This window comes from Ranitomeya imitator, chromosome 8 (genome assembly GCF_032444005.1).
Source record: "Ranitomeya imitator isolate aRanImi1 chromosome 8, aRanImi1.pri, whole genome shotgun sequence".
NCBI classification, from domain to species: Eukaryota; Metazoa; Chordata; class Amphibia; order Anura; family Dendrobatidae; genus Ranitomeya; species Ranitomeya imitator.
In genome coordinates this window covers 191,172,548-191,191,041 of record NC_091289.1, presented here as the reverse complement: position 1 = coordinate 191,191,041, position 18,494 = coordinate 191,172,548, and the positions used below count along the sequence as shown (strand labels likewise).

The following is an 18,494-nucleotide window of genomic DNA, read 5'->3' as shown; positions in this document are numbered from 1 at the left end:
GATTTGAAAATTTGAAAACTTTTAATGAAAATATTCCAAAAAGTTTCAACAAAAGTTTGGTAAAGTCTCCAATATCATGGAATGTCGCCTGTCCAGAGGAGCTTACAATCTAGATGGAACGGGAGGAATGATATCAAGTTCAATATTTTCAGGGAAACAGCTCCTTGTTTTAGCAAGGGGGTTATGAATAAAGTGAATCAGTCAACCAGATATATTGGGGCCAACTCTGATCTAGAGTGAGCAGGCCGGCTTGTAGATGGCTATGTGACAATACGTATTAAAGGCAAGCTTAAAACTGAGACTGTAAGAAACAAATGGTCTGGGGCTGGGGCAGCGAGTACCAATGAATGGGCGCAGCACAGGAGAAGTTCTATAGAAAGAGTGGTTGGGTTGGCTGATAAGAGTGGAGATGACAGTGCAGCATTGTGGAGAGCTTTGTAAACTAATAGCAGAATTTGGAATATTATTCCGCAGGACACTCTTGGTTCTTCTGAGAAACCATGGGATCGAAAGGGTATCAGTCATATCAGTAATAGTGCGGTACAATGCCATATTCCAGCCCAGGAGCACCAAACAATGTCCATACTTCTCAATGTGTAAACAATGCTGTCTATACAATGTGTCACAAAAGGTGCCATATAGTGCTAACGTACTAATACCATACACCATGCATGTAATACTGTACCATCAAAACAATGCCAGAGCCAACTACAGAAATAACAGAAACATAGAGTGCTAAACTAATACCGCCACACCTATATAAATAACACCATGATGTGCTGAATTAATACTTTGATACATTCTATGGTTGTATTATTTATACAATGTATTATTAATACTATCATATGCCACCCAAATAATACTGTCATTAATTGTATAAGTAACACTGCTATACAGTGCTCACATAATACTATCCTGCAGTGTATAAATAATACAACCCTGTAATTTATAATTAATACTACCATACAATCCACAACAAAAACTATCACCTGGGCTATGAATGATACTGACATGAAGTGCTCACTTATTACCATTCACTACATTTACTGTTATACAGCATGCAGTTTAGAGTATATGCAAACTATATATAGGTGTACACATCCATATAAAGGGAACCTCATCGTGCATGTGTCACAGTTCCACCCCTCAGTGTGTCTGGGATGCAGTTACTGACAGCTCAGCCATCCAGTCTGGCATTTGGGCGTGCTGAGCTGTCGGTGTGTTGATTGACAGCTCGGCCATCCAACCTAAGACGGGGAGGTCCTGGCTGACTCCAGGTGTTCATTGTCCCATTTGATTGCCCAGCTACTTAACTGAGCCGTTTCTCCCATACCTTTGCCACAAGTACATTCAGCTACTGTTTGTTTTGTTTTTTTTCTGCGCCTTGCATTCTGTTTATTGACCTTTCGTTACCTGACCTTGGACCTTGTTCTGACAATCCATCTAACTAAGCCTTTCTCTCTTGCTTCTGTTTATGACTACCCTCCTGGCTTCCTGACCTCAGACTCCTTGACTATCCCATCTCACGGCTTGTCCTTGACAGGTGACTCAATGTCACAGCATGCATAAGCACACTCATTGCGTCATACACAAATCCACACATTCACTACATACAGGCATACACATGCAAAATGAGTGCACGCACACTTACTGCAGACTCACTACATACAGGCATGCAGACACGCAATCTCTGCACTCATGCAAGCACATAAAAGCTAACTCATTAAACAAAAGCATGTACATATACTGCACACTGACTAAATACAGGCATACGCACACTCACAAATGCACAATACCTGCAATACTTGTAGTATGTGCATTCACACAAGCAAGCACACACTACATACAGGCATACACACACAAAATCTCATGCACACACACTTACTGTATACTCACGACATACAGATATTAACACATACAAACACACAATGCAGGCACCATGCAATCACACAAATCCAGTGGGTTTCCTCCGGGAACTCCAGTTTCCTCCCACATTCCAAAGACATACTGATAGGGAATTTAGATTGTGAGCCCCATCAGGGACAGTGATGATAATATGTGCAAACTGTAAAGCGCTGCGGAATATGTTAGCGCTATATAAAAAATAAAGATTAAAAATAAAGATTATGCACACTCACGCATGTATACAATACACATAATGCTCAACACACAAGCATGCATGCATGCACACACACAGACAGACAATAAATGCACTCAGTTATGCACATATATTCACACTCATTACACGCAAGCATTCGCACACTACAATTAGGCATGCACATACGCACAATACTTGCACTCAGTTATGCATACTCATTACACATGAGCATGCACACTCACTCCATACAGGAATGCACACACACATACACAATACCTGCACTCACTTATGCACATATATTCGCACTCACTCCATACAGAAATACACACACACTGCACACACACAATACCTAAACTTATGACCGCACACATATGCACACAAATTACACACATACCGCATACTCACTACATACAGAAATACACACACACTGCACACACACAATATCTGAACTTATGACCGCACACATATGCACACAAATTACACACATACCGCATACTCACTATATACAGAAATACACACATACTGCACACACACACAATACCTGAACTTATGACCGCACACAAATTACACACATACCGCATACTCACTCCATACAGAAATACACACATACTGCACACACACAATATCTGAACTTATGACCGCACACATATGCACACAAATTACACACATACCGCATACTCACTATATACAGAAATACACACATACTGCACACACACACAATACCTGAACTTATGACCGCACACATATGCACACAAATTACACACATACCGCATACTCACTACATACAGAAATACACACATACTGCACACACACAATACCTGAACTTATGACCGCACACATATGCACACAAATTACACACATACCGCATACTCACTATATACAGAAATACAAACATACTGCACACACACACAATACCTGAACTTATGACCGCACACATATGCACACAAATTACACACATACCGCATACTCACTACATACAGAAATACACACATACTGCACACACACAATACCAGAACTTATGACCGCACACATATTACACACATACCCCATACTCACTCCATACAGAAATACACACACACTGCACACACACAATACCTGAACTTATGACCGCACACATATGCACACAAATTACACACATACCGCATACTCACTCCATACAGAAATACACACACACTGCACACACACAATACCTGAACTTATGACCGCACACATATGCACACAAATTACACACATACCGCATACTCACTATATACAGAAATACAAACATACTGCACACACACACAATACCTGAACTTATGACCGCACACATATGCACACAAATTACACACATACCGCATACTCACTATATACAGAAATACACACACACTGCACACACACAATACCAGAACTTATGACCGCACACATATGCACACATATTACACACATACCCCATACTCACTCCATACAGAAATACACACACACTGCACACACACAATACCAGAACTTATGACCGCACACATATGCACACATATTACACACATACCGCATACTCACTCCATACAGAAATACACACATACTGCACACACACACTACCTGAACTTATGACCGCACACAAATTACACACATACCGCATACTCACTACATACAGAAATACACACACACTGCACACACACAATACCAGAACTTATGACCGCACACATATGCACACATATTACACACATACCGCATACTCTCTACATACAGAAATACACACATACTGCCCACACAATACCTGAACTTATGACCGCACACATATGCACACAAATTACACACATACCGCATACTCACTCCATACAGAAATACACACACACACACAATACCTGAACTTATGACCGCACACAAATTACACACATACCGCATACTCACTACATACAGAAATACACACACACTGCACACACACAATACCAGAACTTATGACCGCACACATATGCACACATATTACACACATACCGCATACTCACTACATACAGAAATACACACACACACACAATACCTGAACTTATGACCGCACACAAATTACACACATACCGCATACTCACTCCATACAGAAATACACACACACACACAATACCTGAACTTATGACCGCACACAAATTACACACATACCGCATACTCACTCCATACAGAAATACACACACACACACACAATACCTGAACTTATGACTGCACACATATGCACACAAATTACACAGATACCGCATACTCACCCCATATAGAAATACACACACACTGCACACACACAATACCTGAACTTATGACCGCACACATATGCACACAAATTACACACATACCGCATACTCACTACATACAGAAATACACACACACAATACCTGAACTTATGACCGCACACATATGCACACAAATTACACAGATACCGCATACTCACCCCATACAGAAATACACACATACTGCACACACACAATACCTGAACTTATGACCGCACACATATGCACACAAATTACACACATACCGCATACTCACCCCATACAGAAATACACACACACTGCACACACACAATACCTGAACTTATGACCGCACACATATGCACACAAATTACACACATACCGCATACTCACTACATACAGAAATACACACATACTGTACACACACAATACCTGAACTTATGACCGCACACATATGCACACATATTACACACATACCACATACTCACTACATACAGAAATACACACATACTGCCCACACAATACCTGAACTTATGACCGCACACATATGCACACATATTACACACATACCGCATACTCACTCCATACAGGCATGCACACACAATCCCTGTACTCCTGCACCCACACACAATTGCACATTCCCTACATACATCCGTACTGTAGATAGAAACAACTTCTAAATGTAGTCTGTGGAAATGTTATTCCCGCTTTCTTGTTTCGCACACCATCAGACCTGGAATCTCCAGACTAGGAATCCAAGCACAGATTGATGCTGTTAGTTCAGTGCAATAGATATTTCCATATTGTGGCGTATTTCCATAGCTAGACGCATTATAATAGTGATGTATGACCCCGAGACTTTATACAGCGCGCATGCTTCTCTCTGCTTAGGAAATGGGCTAATCTGAGATTTTCTTGGTGGCATTGGTAACTTCTTACAGAGAGAACTGCATTAGTCATTAGTTGTATAGAATAAAAAGCAGGAGCCTCAGAAAATGTGTGCCCTATTTATAAATGAGGCACATGTCTGTTCACTGAAAGAGAAGATTGCTGGCAACGAGACATAAAAAGCTAAATATTGTGCGAGTTCGCGAGTTATGCCTATCTCAATGGGGTCCGATATGCCACACAACCGGTGGACATAAGTGGCGCAGTTTCTGGAAGAAAGCAGCCATGTTTTTCATGGCATCGTAAATAAAATACTAGTGCATTCATTCAGTGGCTGCTAATGTCGGCTTTAACCTTGAACTGACCTTGACTTTTCCCGGAGCTTCTTCTTCTTCTTTTTTGTCTTCAAACTCAAATGCCACAGTCATCCTTTGCTGTCGCTGTTCTTCCCAGAGCGTGGGGTTAAAACTGTCACTGTCAGACTGGAAATCTGCATTAGAAGCAAACATTGACTCTCTCACATGTGACTGACAGATAATGATTACTGCTGTCAAAAACAGATTGCTGTCTCCCAACCTTTGCGGGCCCAATTACGAGCGGAACACTAGATGGAAAAAAAAGAAACAGTTCCTACCATATGTTTACATCATTAGCCTCAGTCAGTTCTTAACCTCGCGGATTAATATTAGTCAGCAACATATGGATACAGATTATATCACATTATTCCCATGGGATTAAAACATTCACGAGAAATATTGGTCCTTGGTTTGTGTGAACGTGACGCTCAGAATGCAAAACACTGCAGCAAAATCTCATTTATGAGAAATATGAGGTCACAACTAGTGACGAGCGAGCGTGCTTGTATACAGCTGGAGTCACACTTGCGATTTTAAAATCGGTCAGATTTTGTTCCTGCAAAGTCAGACAAGCGTAATGCGAGTGTCGTGCGTTTTTCATGCGAGTACAATCCAATTTTTCACACCTAGGATCCGATTTACATCCGAATACAGTGTCATTGCTATCCGACTGCCATGCAAATTTAACGAGCTTTTACATACAGCAGTTCTCTATGTCATTTACACATCGTTTTCAAACATATATATGTAGATATATTAGATAGATAGAATGAAAGCCAGTAAAGGCTAAGCACACAGCTATGAGCTGATATTAATAGTCTGGGAAGTTCCCTGGGTATTACCCCCTTCCCAGGCCATAAACATCAGCCACCAGCTGTCGGCTTTCCCTCTGCTGGATAAGAAAATTATGCGTGAGCCCACGCCATTTTTTTCTGAAAAATAATCGTTTATTAATAAAATACATGTACAGTAATTTGCACACACACTGCACTAGTTGTATTTGTCACTGACATCTATATATCTACCTATTCTATGTGTATATACTGTATGTAATCCATCTCTTCTATCCTGTCGGCTCCTGCTGTGATTTTACACTACACAACTGCTGAATTGCCGTCTTTTCTTCTATCTCTCTATCTATGTAATATAAATACATACAGTGGGGCAAAAAAGTATTTAGTCAGTCAGCAATAGTGCAAGTTCCACCACTAAAAAAGATGAGAGGCGTCTGTAATTTACATCTTAGGTAGACCTCAACTATGGGAGACAAACTGAGAAAAAAAATCCAGAAAATCACATTGTCTGTTTTTTTTAACATTTTATTTGCATATTATGGTGGAAAATAAGTATTTGGTCAGAAACAAACAATCAAGATTTCTGGCTCTCACAGACCTGTAACTTCTTCTTTAAGAGTCTCCTCTTTCCTCCACTCATTACCTGTAGTAATGGCACCTGTTTAAACTTGTTATCAGTATAAAAAGACACCTGTGCACACCCTCAAACAGTCTGACTCCAAACTCCACTATGGTGAAGACCAAAGAGCTGTCAAAGGACACCAGAAACAAAATTGTAGCCCTGCACCAGGCTGGGAAGACTGAATCTGCAATAGCCAACCAGCTTGGAGTGAAGAAATCAACAGTGGGAGCAATAATTAGAAAATGGAAGACATACAAGACCACTGATAATCTCCCTCGATCTGGGGCTCCACGCAAAATCTCACCCCGTGGGGTCAGAATGATCACAAGAACGGTGAGCAAAAATCCCAGAACCACGCGGGGGGACCTAGTGAATGAACTGCAGAGAGCTGGGACCAATGTAAGAAGGCCTACCATAAGTAACACACTACGCCACCATGGACTCAGATCCTGCAGTGCCAGACGTGTCCCACTGCTTAAGCCAGTACATGTCCGGGCCCGTCTGAAGTTTGCTAGAGAGCATTTGGATGATCCAGAGGAGTTTTGGGAGAATGTCCTATGGTCTGATGAAACCAAACTGGAACCGTTTGGTAGAAACACAACTTGTCGTGTTTGGAGGAAAAAGAATACTGAGTTGCATCCATCAAACACCATACCTACTGTAAAGCATGGTGGTGGAAACATCATGCTTTGGGGCTGTTTCTCTGCAAAGGGGCCAGGACGACTGATCCGGGTACATGAAAGAATGAATGGGGCCATGTATCGTGAGATTTTGAGTGCAAACCTCCTTCCATCAGCAAGGGCATTGAAGATGAAACGTGGCTGGGTCTTTCAACATGACAATGATCCAAAGCACACCACCAGGGCAACGAAGGAGTGGCTTCGTAAGAAGCATTTCAAGGTCCTGGAGTGGCCTAGCCAGTCTCCAGATCTCAACCTTATAGAAAACCTTTGGAGGGAGTTGAAAGTCCGTGTTGCCAAGCGAAAAGCCAAAAACATCACTGCTCTAGAGGAGATCTGCATGGAGGAATGGGCCAACATACCAACAACAGTGTGTGGCAACCTTGTGAAGACTTACAGAAAACGTTTGACCTCTGTCATTGCCAACAAAGGATATATTACAAAGTATTGAGATGAAATTTTGTTTCTGACCAAATACTTATTTTCCACCATAATATGCAAATAAAATGTTAAAAAAACAGACAATGTGATTTTCTGGATTTTTTTTCTCAGTTTGTCTCCCATAGTTGAGGTCTACCTATGATGTAAATTACAGACGCCTCTCATCTTTTTAAGTGGTGGAACTTGCACTATTGCTGACTGACTAAATACTTTTTTGCCCCACTGTATGTGTGTCACTTACATCTATATATCCATCTATCCTATGTGTATATATCTATTCTATATATTCTATTCTAACCTGTCACTCTGTGATTTTACTGTACGCGGCAGATGAATTGCTGGCTTTTCAAATGTGATCGGTGTGTAAAAATTGGACAGCACTCGCATGGTCCAAGAAGTGCCGTGCAATTTTCTTCTCGTACCCATTGACTTCTATTGCAGGATGCGATCTGATTTCCGATTACAATCGCAGCATGCTGTGACTTTTTTCCACTCCGATCGTGATCCGATCCGAGCTGGAAAAAAAAACGCAGATTAAGACATAATGATAAAATAACATTTGTCCGAGTGCAATCTGATTTTTTTATCGGATTGCATTCGTCCAATTTGATCGGAAGTGGGAATGAGCCCTAAAGCGTTATCTGAGCATGCTCGTGTCCTAATCAAGTATTTTCATGACATGCTCGAAAAAAATGCTTGAGTCGCCGTGGCTGCATGTCTCACGGCTGTTCGACGACCGCAACATATGCAGCGAATGCCTAACAAGCAGGCAATCCTTGCATGTGTTGCGGCTATGTAACAGCCCCGAGACATGCAGCCGTGGCAGTTCAAGCATTTTTTTTTTATCCGAGCAAGCTCGCTCATCATAGTCACAACAAGTTTTTTCAGCCTTTGGATGACAATAAATTTTTCATTCACCAGAAGGAAGCAGAGATCTTAAAAATGAAGTAGGAATCGTAACAGAGAAAAGTTTAAAAACTTTTCCCCACAACACCAGAAAGTTGAAAATTGGCAGCTGTAGAAATCCTTACCTTCATCCCCACGTGGCTGCTGCGGGAACATGTAATTAGTTAATACTCTCTGCTTGGTGTCAGGATGAGCCTCCGTCTGTAGAGGGATGAGAGCTTTGGACTGGAAGGAAAAGAAGAATAAGTTATTTGCTACTTTCACTTCTAAAACATTTCCATTTCTTTCCTACAGCCAAATGAATTGGAATCTGTCAGCAGGTTTTTGCTATATAATCTGAGAGCAGTACGATGTAGGGGCAGAGACCCTGATCACAGCGATGTGTCACTTACTGGGCTGTGTGTTGCTTACTAGGTGCCTCGTAGTCAACTGCTCTGTGTAACCCCATACCTACCACTGATGAGCAGCTTTCTGCCCATGTCAGAGTAGACAGGAAGCTGCAAATCCGTTATGTGGGCGGGGATATACACAGCTCAGCATTCTGAGCACTGCTAGTTCTGCAGCTGAAAAAACAGTATGCAGACCAACAAGTCACAAATCACTGGAATCAGGGTCACAGCCCCTATATCATGCTGCTCTCAGATTATATAATAAAAAACTGCTGATAGATTCCCTTTAATTCTCAATTAAAAATGGCCCATAGTTGCTAATATTATCCGATAAAGCGTTAGCTAGCAGAGCACAAAACATGATTAAGTTATAATATGGAGATGGCATCTCACCAATATAATGACTTGGCAAACTGAGTGAATTAATAGATGTCCCCACACCATGTTAAAGTGGCTACTGTGTCCTATATATATACTCACATATATACATATCTTCTATAACCTCAATCCTATATACGCTCATCTATATCTGTATCCTATATACAGTGGGTATGGAAATTATTCAGACCCCTTGACACTTTTCACTCATTAAGCCATTTGGTACAATCAAAAAAGTTAATTTTTTCTCATTAATGTTCACTCTTGACTGAAAAAAACAGAAACGTGGTAATTTTTGCACATTTATTAAAAAAGTAAAACTGAAATATCACATGGTTATAAGTATTCAAACCCTTTGCTCGGTATTGAGTAGAAGCCCCTTTTGAGCTAGTACAGCCATGAGTCTTCTTGGGAATGATGCAACAAGTTTTTCACCCCTGGATTTTGGAATCCTCTGTCATTCTTCCTTGCAGATCCTCTCCAGTTCTGTCAGGTTGTGTGGTGAACGTCGGTGGACGCCATTCTTAGGTCTCTACAGAGATGCTCAATTGGGTTTAGGTCCGGATCCGGATGGCATACACCCACGAGTACTAAGAGAACTAAGTAATGTAATAGATAAACCATTATTTCTTATTTTTAGGGACTCTATAGCGACAGGGTCTGTTACGCAGGACTGGCGCATAGCAAATGTGGTGCCAATATTCAAAAAGGGCTCTAAAAGTGAACCTGGAAATTATAGGCCAGTAAGTCTAACCTCTATTGTTGGTAAAATATTTGAAGGGTTTCTGAGGGATGTTATTCTGGATTATCTCAATGAGAATAACTGTTTAACTCCATATCAGCATGGGTTTATGAGAAATCGCTCCTGTCAAACCAATCTAATTAGTTTTTATGAAGAGGTAAGCTATAGACTGGACCACGGTGAGTCATTGGACGTGGTATATCTCGATTTTTCCAAAGCGTTTGATACCGTGCCGCACAAGAGGTTGGTACACAAAATGAGAATGCTTGGTCTGGGGGAAAATGTGTGTAAATGGGTTAGTAACTGGCTTAGTGATAGAAAGCAGAGGGTGGTTATAAATGGTATAGTCTCTAACTGGGTCGCTGTGACCAGTGGGGTACCGCAGGGGTCAGTATTGGGACCTGTTCTCTTCAACATATTCATTAATGATCTGGTAGAAGGTTTACACAGTAAAATATCGATATTTGCAGATGATACAAAACTATGTAAAGCAGTTAATACAAGAGAAGATAGTATTCTGCTACAGATGGATCTGGATAAGTTGGAAACTTGGGCTGAAAGGTGGCAGATGAGGTTTAACAATGATAAATGTAAGGTTATACACATGGGAAGAAGGAATCAATATCACCATTACACACTGAACGGGAAACCACTGGGTAAATCTGACAGGGAGAAGGACTTGGGGATCCTAGTTAATGATAAACTTACCTGGAGCAGCCAGTGCCAGGCAGCAGCTGCCAAGGCAAACAGGATCATGGGGTGCATTAAAAGAGGTCTGTATACACATGAAGAGAGCATTATACTGCCTCTGTACAAATCCCTAGTTAGACCGCACATGGAGTACTGTGTCCAGTTTTGGGCACCGGTGCTCAGGAAGGATAAAATGGAACTAGAGAGAGTACAAAGGAGGGCAACAAAATTAATAAAGGGGATGGGAGAACTACAATACCCAGATAGATTAGCGAAATTAGGATTATTTAGTCTAGAAAAAAGACGACTGAGGGGCGATCTAATAACCATGTATAAGTATATAAGGGGACAATACAAATATCTCGCTGAGGATCTGTTTATACCAAGGAAGGTGACGGGCACAAGGGGGCATTCTTTGCATCTGGAGGAGAGAAGGTTTTTCCACCAACATAGAAGAGGATTCTTTACTGTTAGGGCAGTGAGAATCTGGAATTGCTTGCCTGAGGAGGTGGTGATGGCGAACTCAGTCGAGGGGTTCAAGAGAGGCTTGGATGTCTTCCTGGAGCAGAACAATATTGTATCATACAATTAGGTTCTGTAGAAGGACGTAGATCTGGGGATTTATTATGATGGAATATAGGCTGAACTGGATGGACAAATGTCTTTTTTCGGCCTTACTACGGTAATTATGAAAGGTCAGGGCTCTGGCTGGGCCGGTCAGGAATGGTCACAGAATTGTTCTGCAGCCATTGCTTTGTTATTTTAGCTGTGTGCTTAGGGTCATTGTCTTGTTGGAAGGTGAACCTTCGGCCAAGTCTGAGGTGCAGAGCACTCTGGAAGAGGTTTTCATCCAGGATATCTCTGTACTTGGCCGCATTCATGTTTCCTTCAATGACAACCAGTTGTCTTGTCCCTGCAGCTGAAAAACACCCCCTTAGCATGATGCTGCCACCACCATGTTTCACTGTTGGGATTGTATTGGGCAGGTGATGAGCAGTGCCTGGTTTTCTCCACACATACCGCTTAGAATTATCACCAAGAAGGTTTATCTTCGTCTCATCAGACCAGAGAATCTTATTTCTCATACTCTGGGAGTCCTTCATGTGTTTTTTAGCAAACTCTATGCGGCTTTCATATGTCTTGCACTGAGGAGAGGCTTCCGTCGGGCCGCTCTGCCATAAAGGCCTGACTGGTGGAGGGCTGCAGTGATAGGTGACTTTGTGGAACTTTCTCCCATCTCCCTACTGCATCTCTGGAGCTCAGCCACAGTGATCTTGGGGTTCTTCTTTACCTCTCACCAAGACTCTTCTCCCACAATTGCTCAGATTGGCTGGACGCCCAGGTCTAGGAAGACTTCTGGTGGTCCCAAACTTCTTTCATTTAAAGATTATGGAGGCCTCTGTGTTCTTAGGAACATTGAGTACTGAAGAAATTGTGTTGTAACCTTGGCCAGATCTGTGCCTTGCCACAATTCTGTCTCTGAGCTCCTTGGCCGGTTCCTTTGACCTCATGATTCTCATTTGGTCTGACATGCACTGTGAGCTGTGAGGTCTTATACAGACAGGTGTGCGCCTTTCCAAATCAAGTCCTATCAGTTTAATTAAACACAGCTGGACTCCAATGAAGGAGTAGAACCATCTCACGGAGGATCACAAGGAAATGGACAGCATGGGACTTAAATATGAGTGTCTGAGCAAAGGGTCTGAATACTTATGACCATGTGATATTTCAGTTTTTATTTTTTTATTAAATTTGCAAAAATTTCTAAATTTCTGTTTTTTTTTATCAGTCAAGATGGGGTGCAGAGTGCACATTAATGAGAAAAAAAATGAACGTTTTTGAATTTACCAAATGACTGCAATGAAACAAAGAGTGAAAAATTTAAAGGAGTCTGAATACTTTCCGTACCCACTGTACTTTCATAGATATCTGTATCTTATATATCCTAATCTATATCTGTACCCTATGTACCCTCATCTATACTTGTATCCCATATATACCCTCATCTATATCTGTATCTTATATACCCTCATCTACAGTATATCTGTATCTTATATATCCTAATCTATATCTGTATCTTATATATACTGATCTATATCTGTATCTTATATATACTGATCTATATCTGTATCTTATATATACTGATCTATATCTGTATCTTATATATACTGATCTATATCTGTATCTTATATATACTGATCTATATCTGTATCCTATATACCCTCATCTATATCTGTATCCTATATACCCTCACCTATACTTGTATCCTATACATACCCTCATCTATATCTGTATCCTATATACCCTCATCTATATCTGTACCCTATATACCCTCATCTATACTTGTATCCTATACATACCCTCATCTATATCTGTATCTTATATACCCTCATCTACAGTATATCTGTATCTTATATATCCTAATCTATATCTGTATCTTATATATACTGATCTATATCTGTATCTTATATATACTGATCTATATCTGTATCTTATATATACTGATCTATATCTGTATCTTATATATACTGATCTATATCTGTATCTTATATATACTGATCTATATCTGTATCCTATATGTCTCCTCATCGATACATGAATCCTTTACCTGATTGTCAGAAAGCCACAGAGCAGCAAGTTCTTTAAGTTTCGTAAAGCTGAAGGGCAAATTCTTTAACCTGAAAATGAAAATCCCAAAAATAAAATTACTGAGGGATAGGAGAACTTATGCTCATGGACAACATTGGGGTCATTGCTCCACATACTGGTTCTGAAGCCACCTTGAAGCATGAGCATAACTCTTAAAGCTGTCACTATGCCCATCATCAAAAGGTCGCTGTCCTCTGCCACTAAAGTCAGACCACCTCACTCCTCCACTGGAGGCTACATAGATGGCCCATTATAGTCAATGGCAAGAATGTGAGAAAGAGAAAAGAACCTGACAGGTTGCACACCGAGGATATAATGGCATATTTAATATCAGTGTCTCTCCCCTTTACCCACAACATTGATAGGATACAGCGCTGAGCTACAAACAGTATGGGACTGAGATACATACATAGCGGCACTGGGTTATACACAGCATGGGACTGAGCTACAAACAGTATGGGACTGAGATACATACATAGCGGCACTAAGCTACATACAGCATGGGACTGAGCTACATACAGCATGGGACTGAGCTATATACAGCATGAGACTGAGCTATATACAGCATGGGGCTGAGCTACATACAGCATGGGACTGAGCTACATACAGCATGGGACTGAGCTACATACAGCATGGGACTGAGCTACATACAGCATGGGACTGAGCTACATACAGCATGGGACTGAGCTACATACAGCATGGGACTGAGCTATATACAGCATGGGACTGAGCTATATACAGCATGGGGCTGAGCTACATACAGCATGGGACTGAGCTACATACAGCATGGGACTGAGCTACATACAGCATGGGACTGAGCTACATACAGCATGGCACTGAGCTACAAACAGTATGGGACTGAGATACATACAGCATGGGACTGAGCTATATACAGCATGGGACTGAGCTATATACAGCATGGGGCTGAGCTACATACAGCATGGGACTGAGCTACATACAGCATGGGACTGAGCTACATACAGCATGGGACTGAGCTATATACAGCATGGGACTGAGCTACACACAGCATGGGACTGAGCTACATACAGCATGGGGCTGAGCTACATACAGCATGGGACTGAGCTACATACAGCATGGGACTGAGCTATATACAGCATGGGACTGAGCTATATACAGCATGGGACTGAGCTACATACAGCATGGGACTGAGCTATATACAGCATGGCACTGAGCTACATACAGTATGGGACTGAGCTATATACAGCATGGGAGTGAGCTACATACAGCATGGGACTGAGCTATATACAGCATGGCACTGAGCTACATACAGCATGGGACTGAGCTACATACAGCATGGGACTGAGCTACATACAGCATGGGACTGAGCTACATACAGCATGGGACTGAGCTACACACAGCATGGGACTGAGCTACACACAGCATGGGAGTGAGCTACATACAGCATGGGACTGAGCTATATACAGCATGGGAGTGAGCTACATACAGCATGGGACTGAGCTATATACAGCATGGGACTGAGCTACATACAGCATGGGACTGAGCTATATACAGCATGGGAGTGAGCTACATACAGCATGGGACTGAGCTATATACAGCATGGCACTGAGCTACATACAGCATGGGACTGAGCTACATATAGCATGGCACTGAGCTACATACAGCATGGGACTGAGCTACATACAGCATGGGACTGAGCTACATACAGCATGGCACTGAGCTATATACAGCATGGGACTGAGCTACATACAGCATGGGACTGAGCTATATACAGTATGGGACTGAGCTATATACAGCATGGGACTGAGCTACATACAGCATGGCACTGAGCTACATACAGCATGGCACTGAGCTACATACAGCATGGGAGTGAGCTACATACAGCATAGGAGTGAGCTACATACAGCATGGGACTGAGCTATATACAGCATGGGACTGAGCTACATACAGCATGGCACTGAGCTACATACAGCATGGGACTGAGCTACATACAGCATGGGAGTGAGCTACATACAGCATGGGATTGAGCTATATACAGCATGGCACTGAGCTACATACAGCATGGGACTGAGCTATATACAGCATGGGACTGAGCTACACACAGCATGGGAGTGAGCTACATACAGCATAGGAGTGAGCTACATACAGCATGGGACTGAGCTATATACAGCATGGCACTGAGCTACATACAGCATGGGACTGAGCTACACACAGCATGGGAGTGAGCTACATACAGCATAGGAGTGAGCTACATACAGCATGGGACTGAGCTATATACAGCATGGGACTGAGCTATATACAGCATGGGACTGAGCTACATACAGCATGGGACTGAGCTATATACAGCATGGGACTGAGCTATATACAGCATGGGACTGAGCTACATACAGCATGGCACTGAGCTACATACAGCATGGGACTGAGCTACATACAGCATGGGAGTGAGCTACATACAGCATGGGATTGAGCTATATACAGCATGGCACTGAGCTACATACAGCATGGGACTGAGCTATATACAGCATGGGACTGAGCTACACACAGCATGGGAGTGAGCTACATACAGCATAGGAGTGAGCTACATACAGCATGGGACTGAGCTATATACAGCATGGCACTGAGCTACATACAGCATGGGACTGAGCTACACACAGCATGGGAGTGAGCTACATACAGCATAGGAGTGAGCTACATACAGCATGGGACTGAGCTATATACAGCATGGGACTGAGCTATATACAGCATGGGACTGAGCTACATACAGCATGGGACTGAGCTATATACAGCATGGGACTGAGCTATATACAGCATGGCACTGAGCTACATACAGCATGGGACTGAGCTATATACAGCATGGGAGTGAGCTACATACAGCATGGCACTGAGCTAAATACAGCATGGCACTGAGCTACATACAGCATGGGACTGAGCTACACACAGCATGGGAGTGAGCTACATACAGCATAGGAGTGAGCTACATACAGCATGGGACTGAGCTATATACAGCATGGGACTGAGCTATATACAGCATGGGACTGAGCTATATACAGCATGGCACTGAGCTACATACAGCATGGGACTGAGCTACACACAGCATGGGAGTGAGCTACATACAGCATAGGAGTGAGCTACATACAGCATGGGACTGAGCTATATACAGCATGGGACTGAGCTATATACAGCATGGGACTGAGCTACATACAGCATGGGACTGAGCTATATACAGCATGGCACTGAGCTACATACAGCATGGGACTGAGCTATATACAGCATGGGAGTGAGCTACATACAGCATGGCACTGAGCTACATACAGCATGGCACTGAGCTACATACAGCATGGGACTGAGCTACACACAGCATGGGAGTGAGCTACATACAGCATAGGAGTGAGCTACATACAGCATGGGACTGAGCTATATACAGCATGGGACTGAGCTATATACAGCATGGGACTGAGCTACATACAGCATGGGACTGAGCTATATACAGCATGGGACTGAGCTATATACAGCATGGCACTGAGCTACATACAGCATGGGACTGAGCTATATACAGCATGGGAGTGAGCTACATACAGCATGGGATTGAGCTATATACAGCATGGCACTGAGCTACATACAGCATGGGACTGAGCTACATACAGCATGGGACTGAGCTACATACAGCATGGGACTGAGCTATATACAGCATGGGACTGAGCTACATACAGCATGGGACTGAGCTATATACAGCATGGCACTGAGCTACATACAGCATGGGACTGAGCTATATACAGCATGGGACTGAGCTATATACAGCATGGGAGTGAGCTACATACAGCATGGGATTGAGCTATATACAGCATGGGACTGAGCTACATATAGCATGGCACTGAGCTACATACAGCATGGGACTGAGCTACATACAGCATGGGACTGAGCTACATACAGCATGGGACTGAGCTATATACAGCATGGGACTGAGCTACATACAGCATGGGACTGAGCTATATACAGCATGGCACTGAGCTACATACAGCATGGGACTGAGCTATATACAGCATGGGACTGAGCTACATACAGCATGGGACTGAGCTATATACAGCATGGCACTGAGCTACATACAGCATGGGACTGAGCTACATACAGCATGGGACTGAGCTACATACAGCATGGGAGTGAGCTACATACAGCATGGGACTGAGCTACATACAGCATGGGACTGAGCTACATACAGCATGGGACTGAGCTACATACAGTATGGGACTGAGCTACATACAGCATGGGACTGAGCTACATGCAGCATGGCACTGAGCTACATGCAGCATGGGACTGAGCTACATACAGCATGGGACTGAGCTACATACAGCATGGGACTGAGCTACATACAGCATGGGACTGAGCTACATACAGCATGGGACTGAGCTACATGCAGCGTGGTGCCCTCTGATGAAGCGGCAGGTGAAACGCGCGTCGGGGTTCTTGGACTATATTACACACATTTCCCCTGTTGGATACATCACTAGATGTAAGTACAGTCTGCCTCTATAGGTAGACACAGGTCTTCTTTGGACGGTCTTTTCATGTATCTGATAGACCAGGGTATTTCAGCACTTATTTAGACTCACTAACTGCTATGTGTTTCCCTTGCGTACTATGTGTGTACTGGTCCGTCTTTTTAGGAATACTCTGTTTTGCATTT

The 18,494-nt window shown here is 42.6% G+C and overlaps 1 protein-coding gene across 15 annotated transcripts in view; it reads right to left on the bottom strand.

The window, feature by feature from the left end:
• The window catches only part of LRRC7 (leucine rich repeat containing 7), a 337,880-nt gene that overhangs the window by 51,952 nt on the left and 267,434 nt on the right, over nucleotides 1-18,494 (bottom strand). For all 15 annotated transcript variants that reach the window (XM_069738252.1, XM_069738258.1, XM_069738260.1 and 12 more), the window contains 3 exons: nucleotides 13,794-13,863; nucleotides 9,112-9,211; nucleotides 5,553-5,677 (listed from right to left, as the gene is read on the bottom strand). In XM_069738252.1, coding sequence (XP_069594353.1) covers nucleotides 5,553-5,677; nucleotides 9,112-9,211; nucleotides 13,794-13,863 — 295 coding nt within the window. The remainder of the gene's footprint in view (nucleotides 1-5,552; nucleotides 5,678-9,111; nucleotides 9,212-13,793; nucleotides 13,864-18,494) is intronic.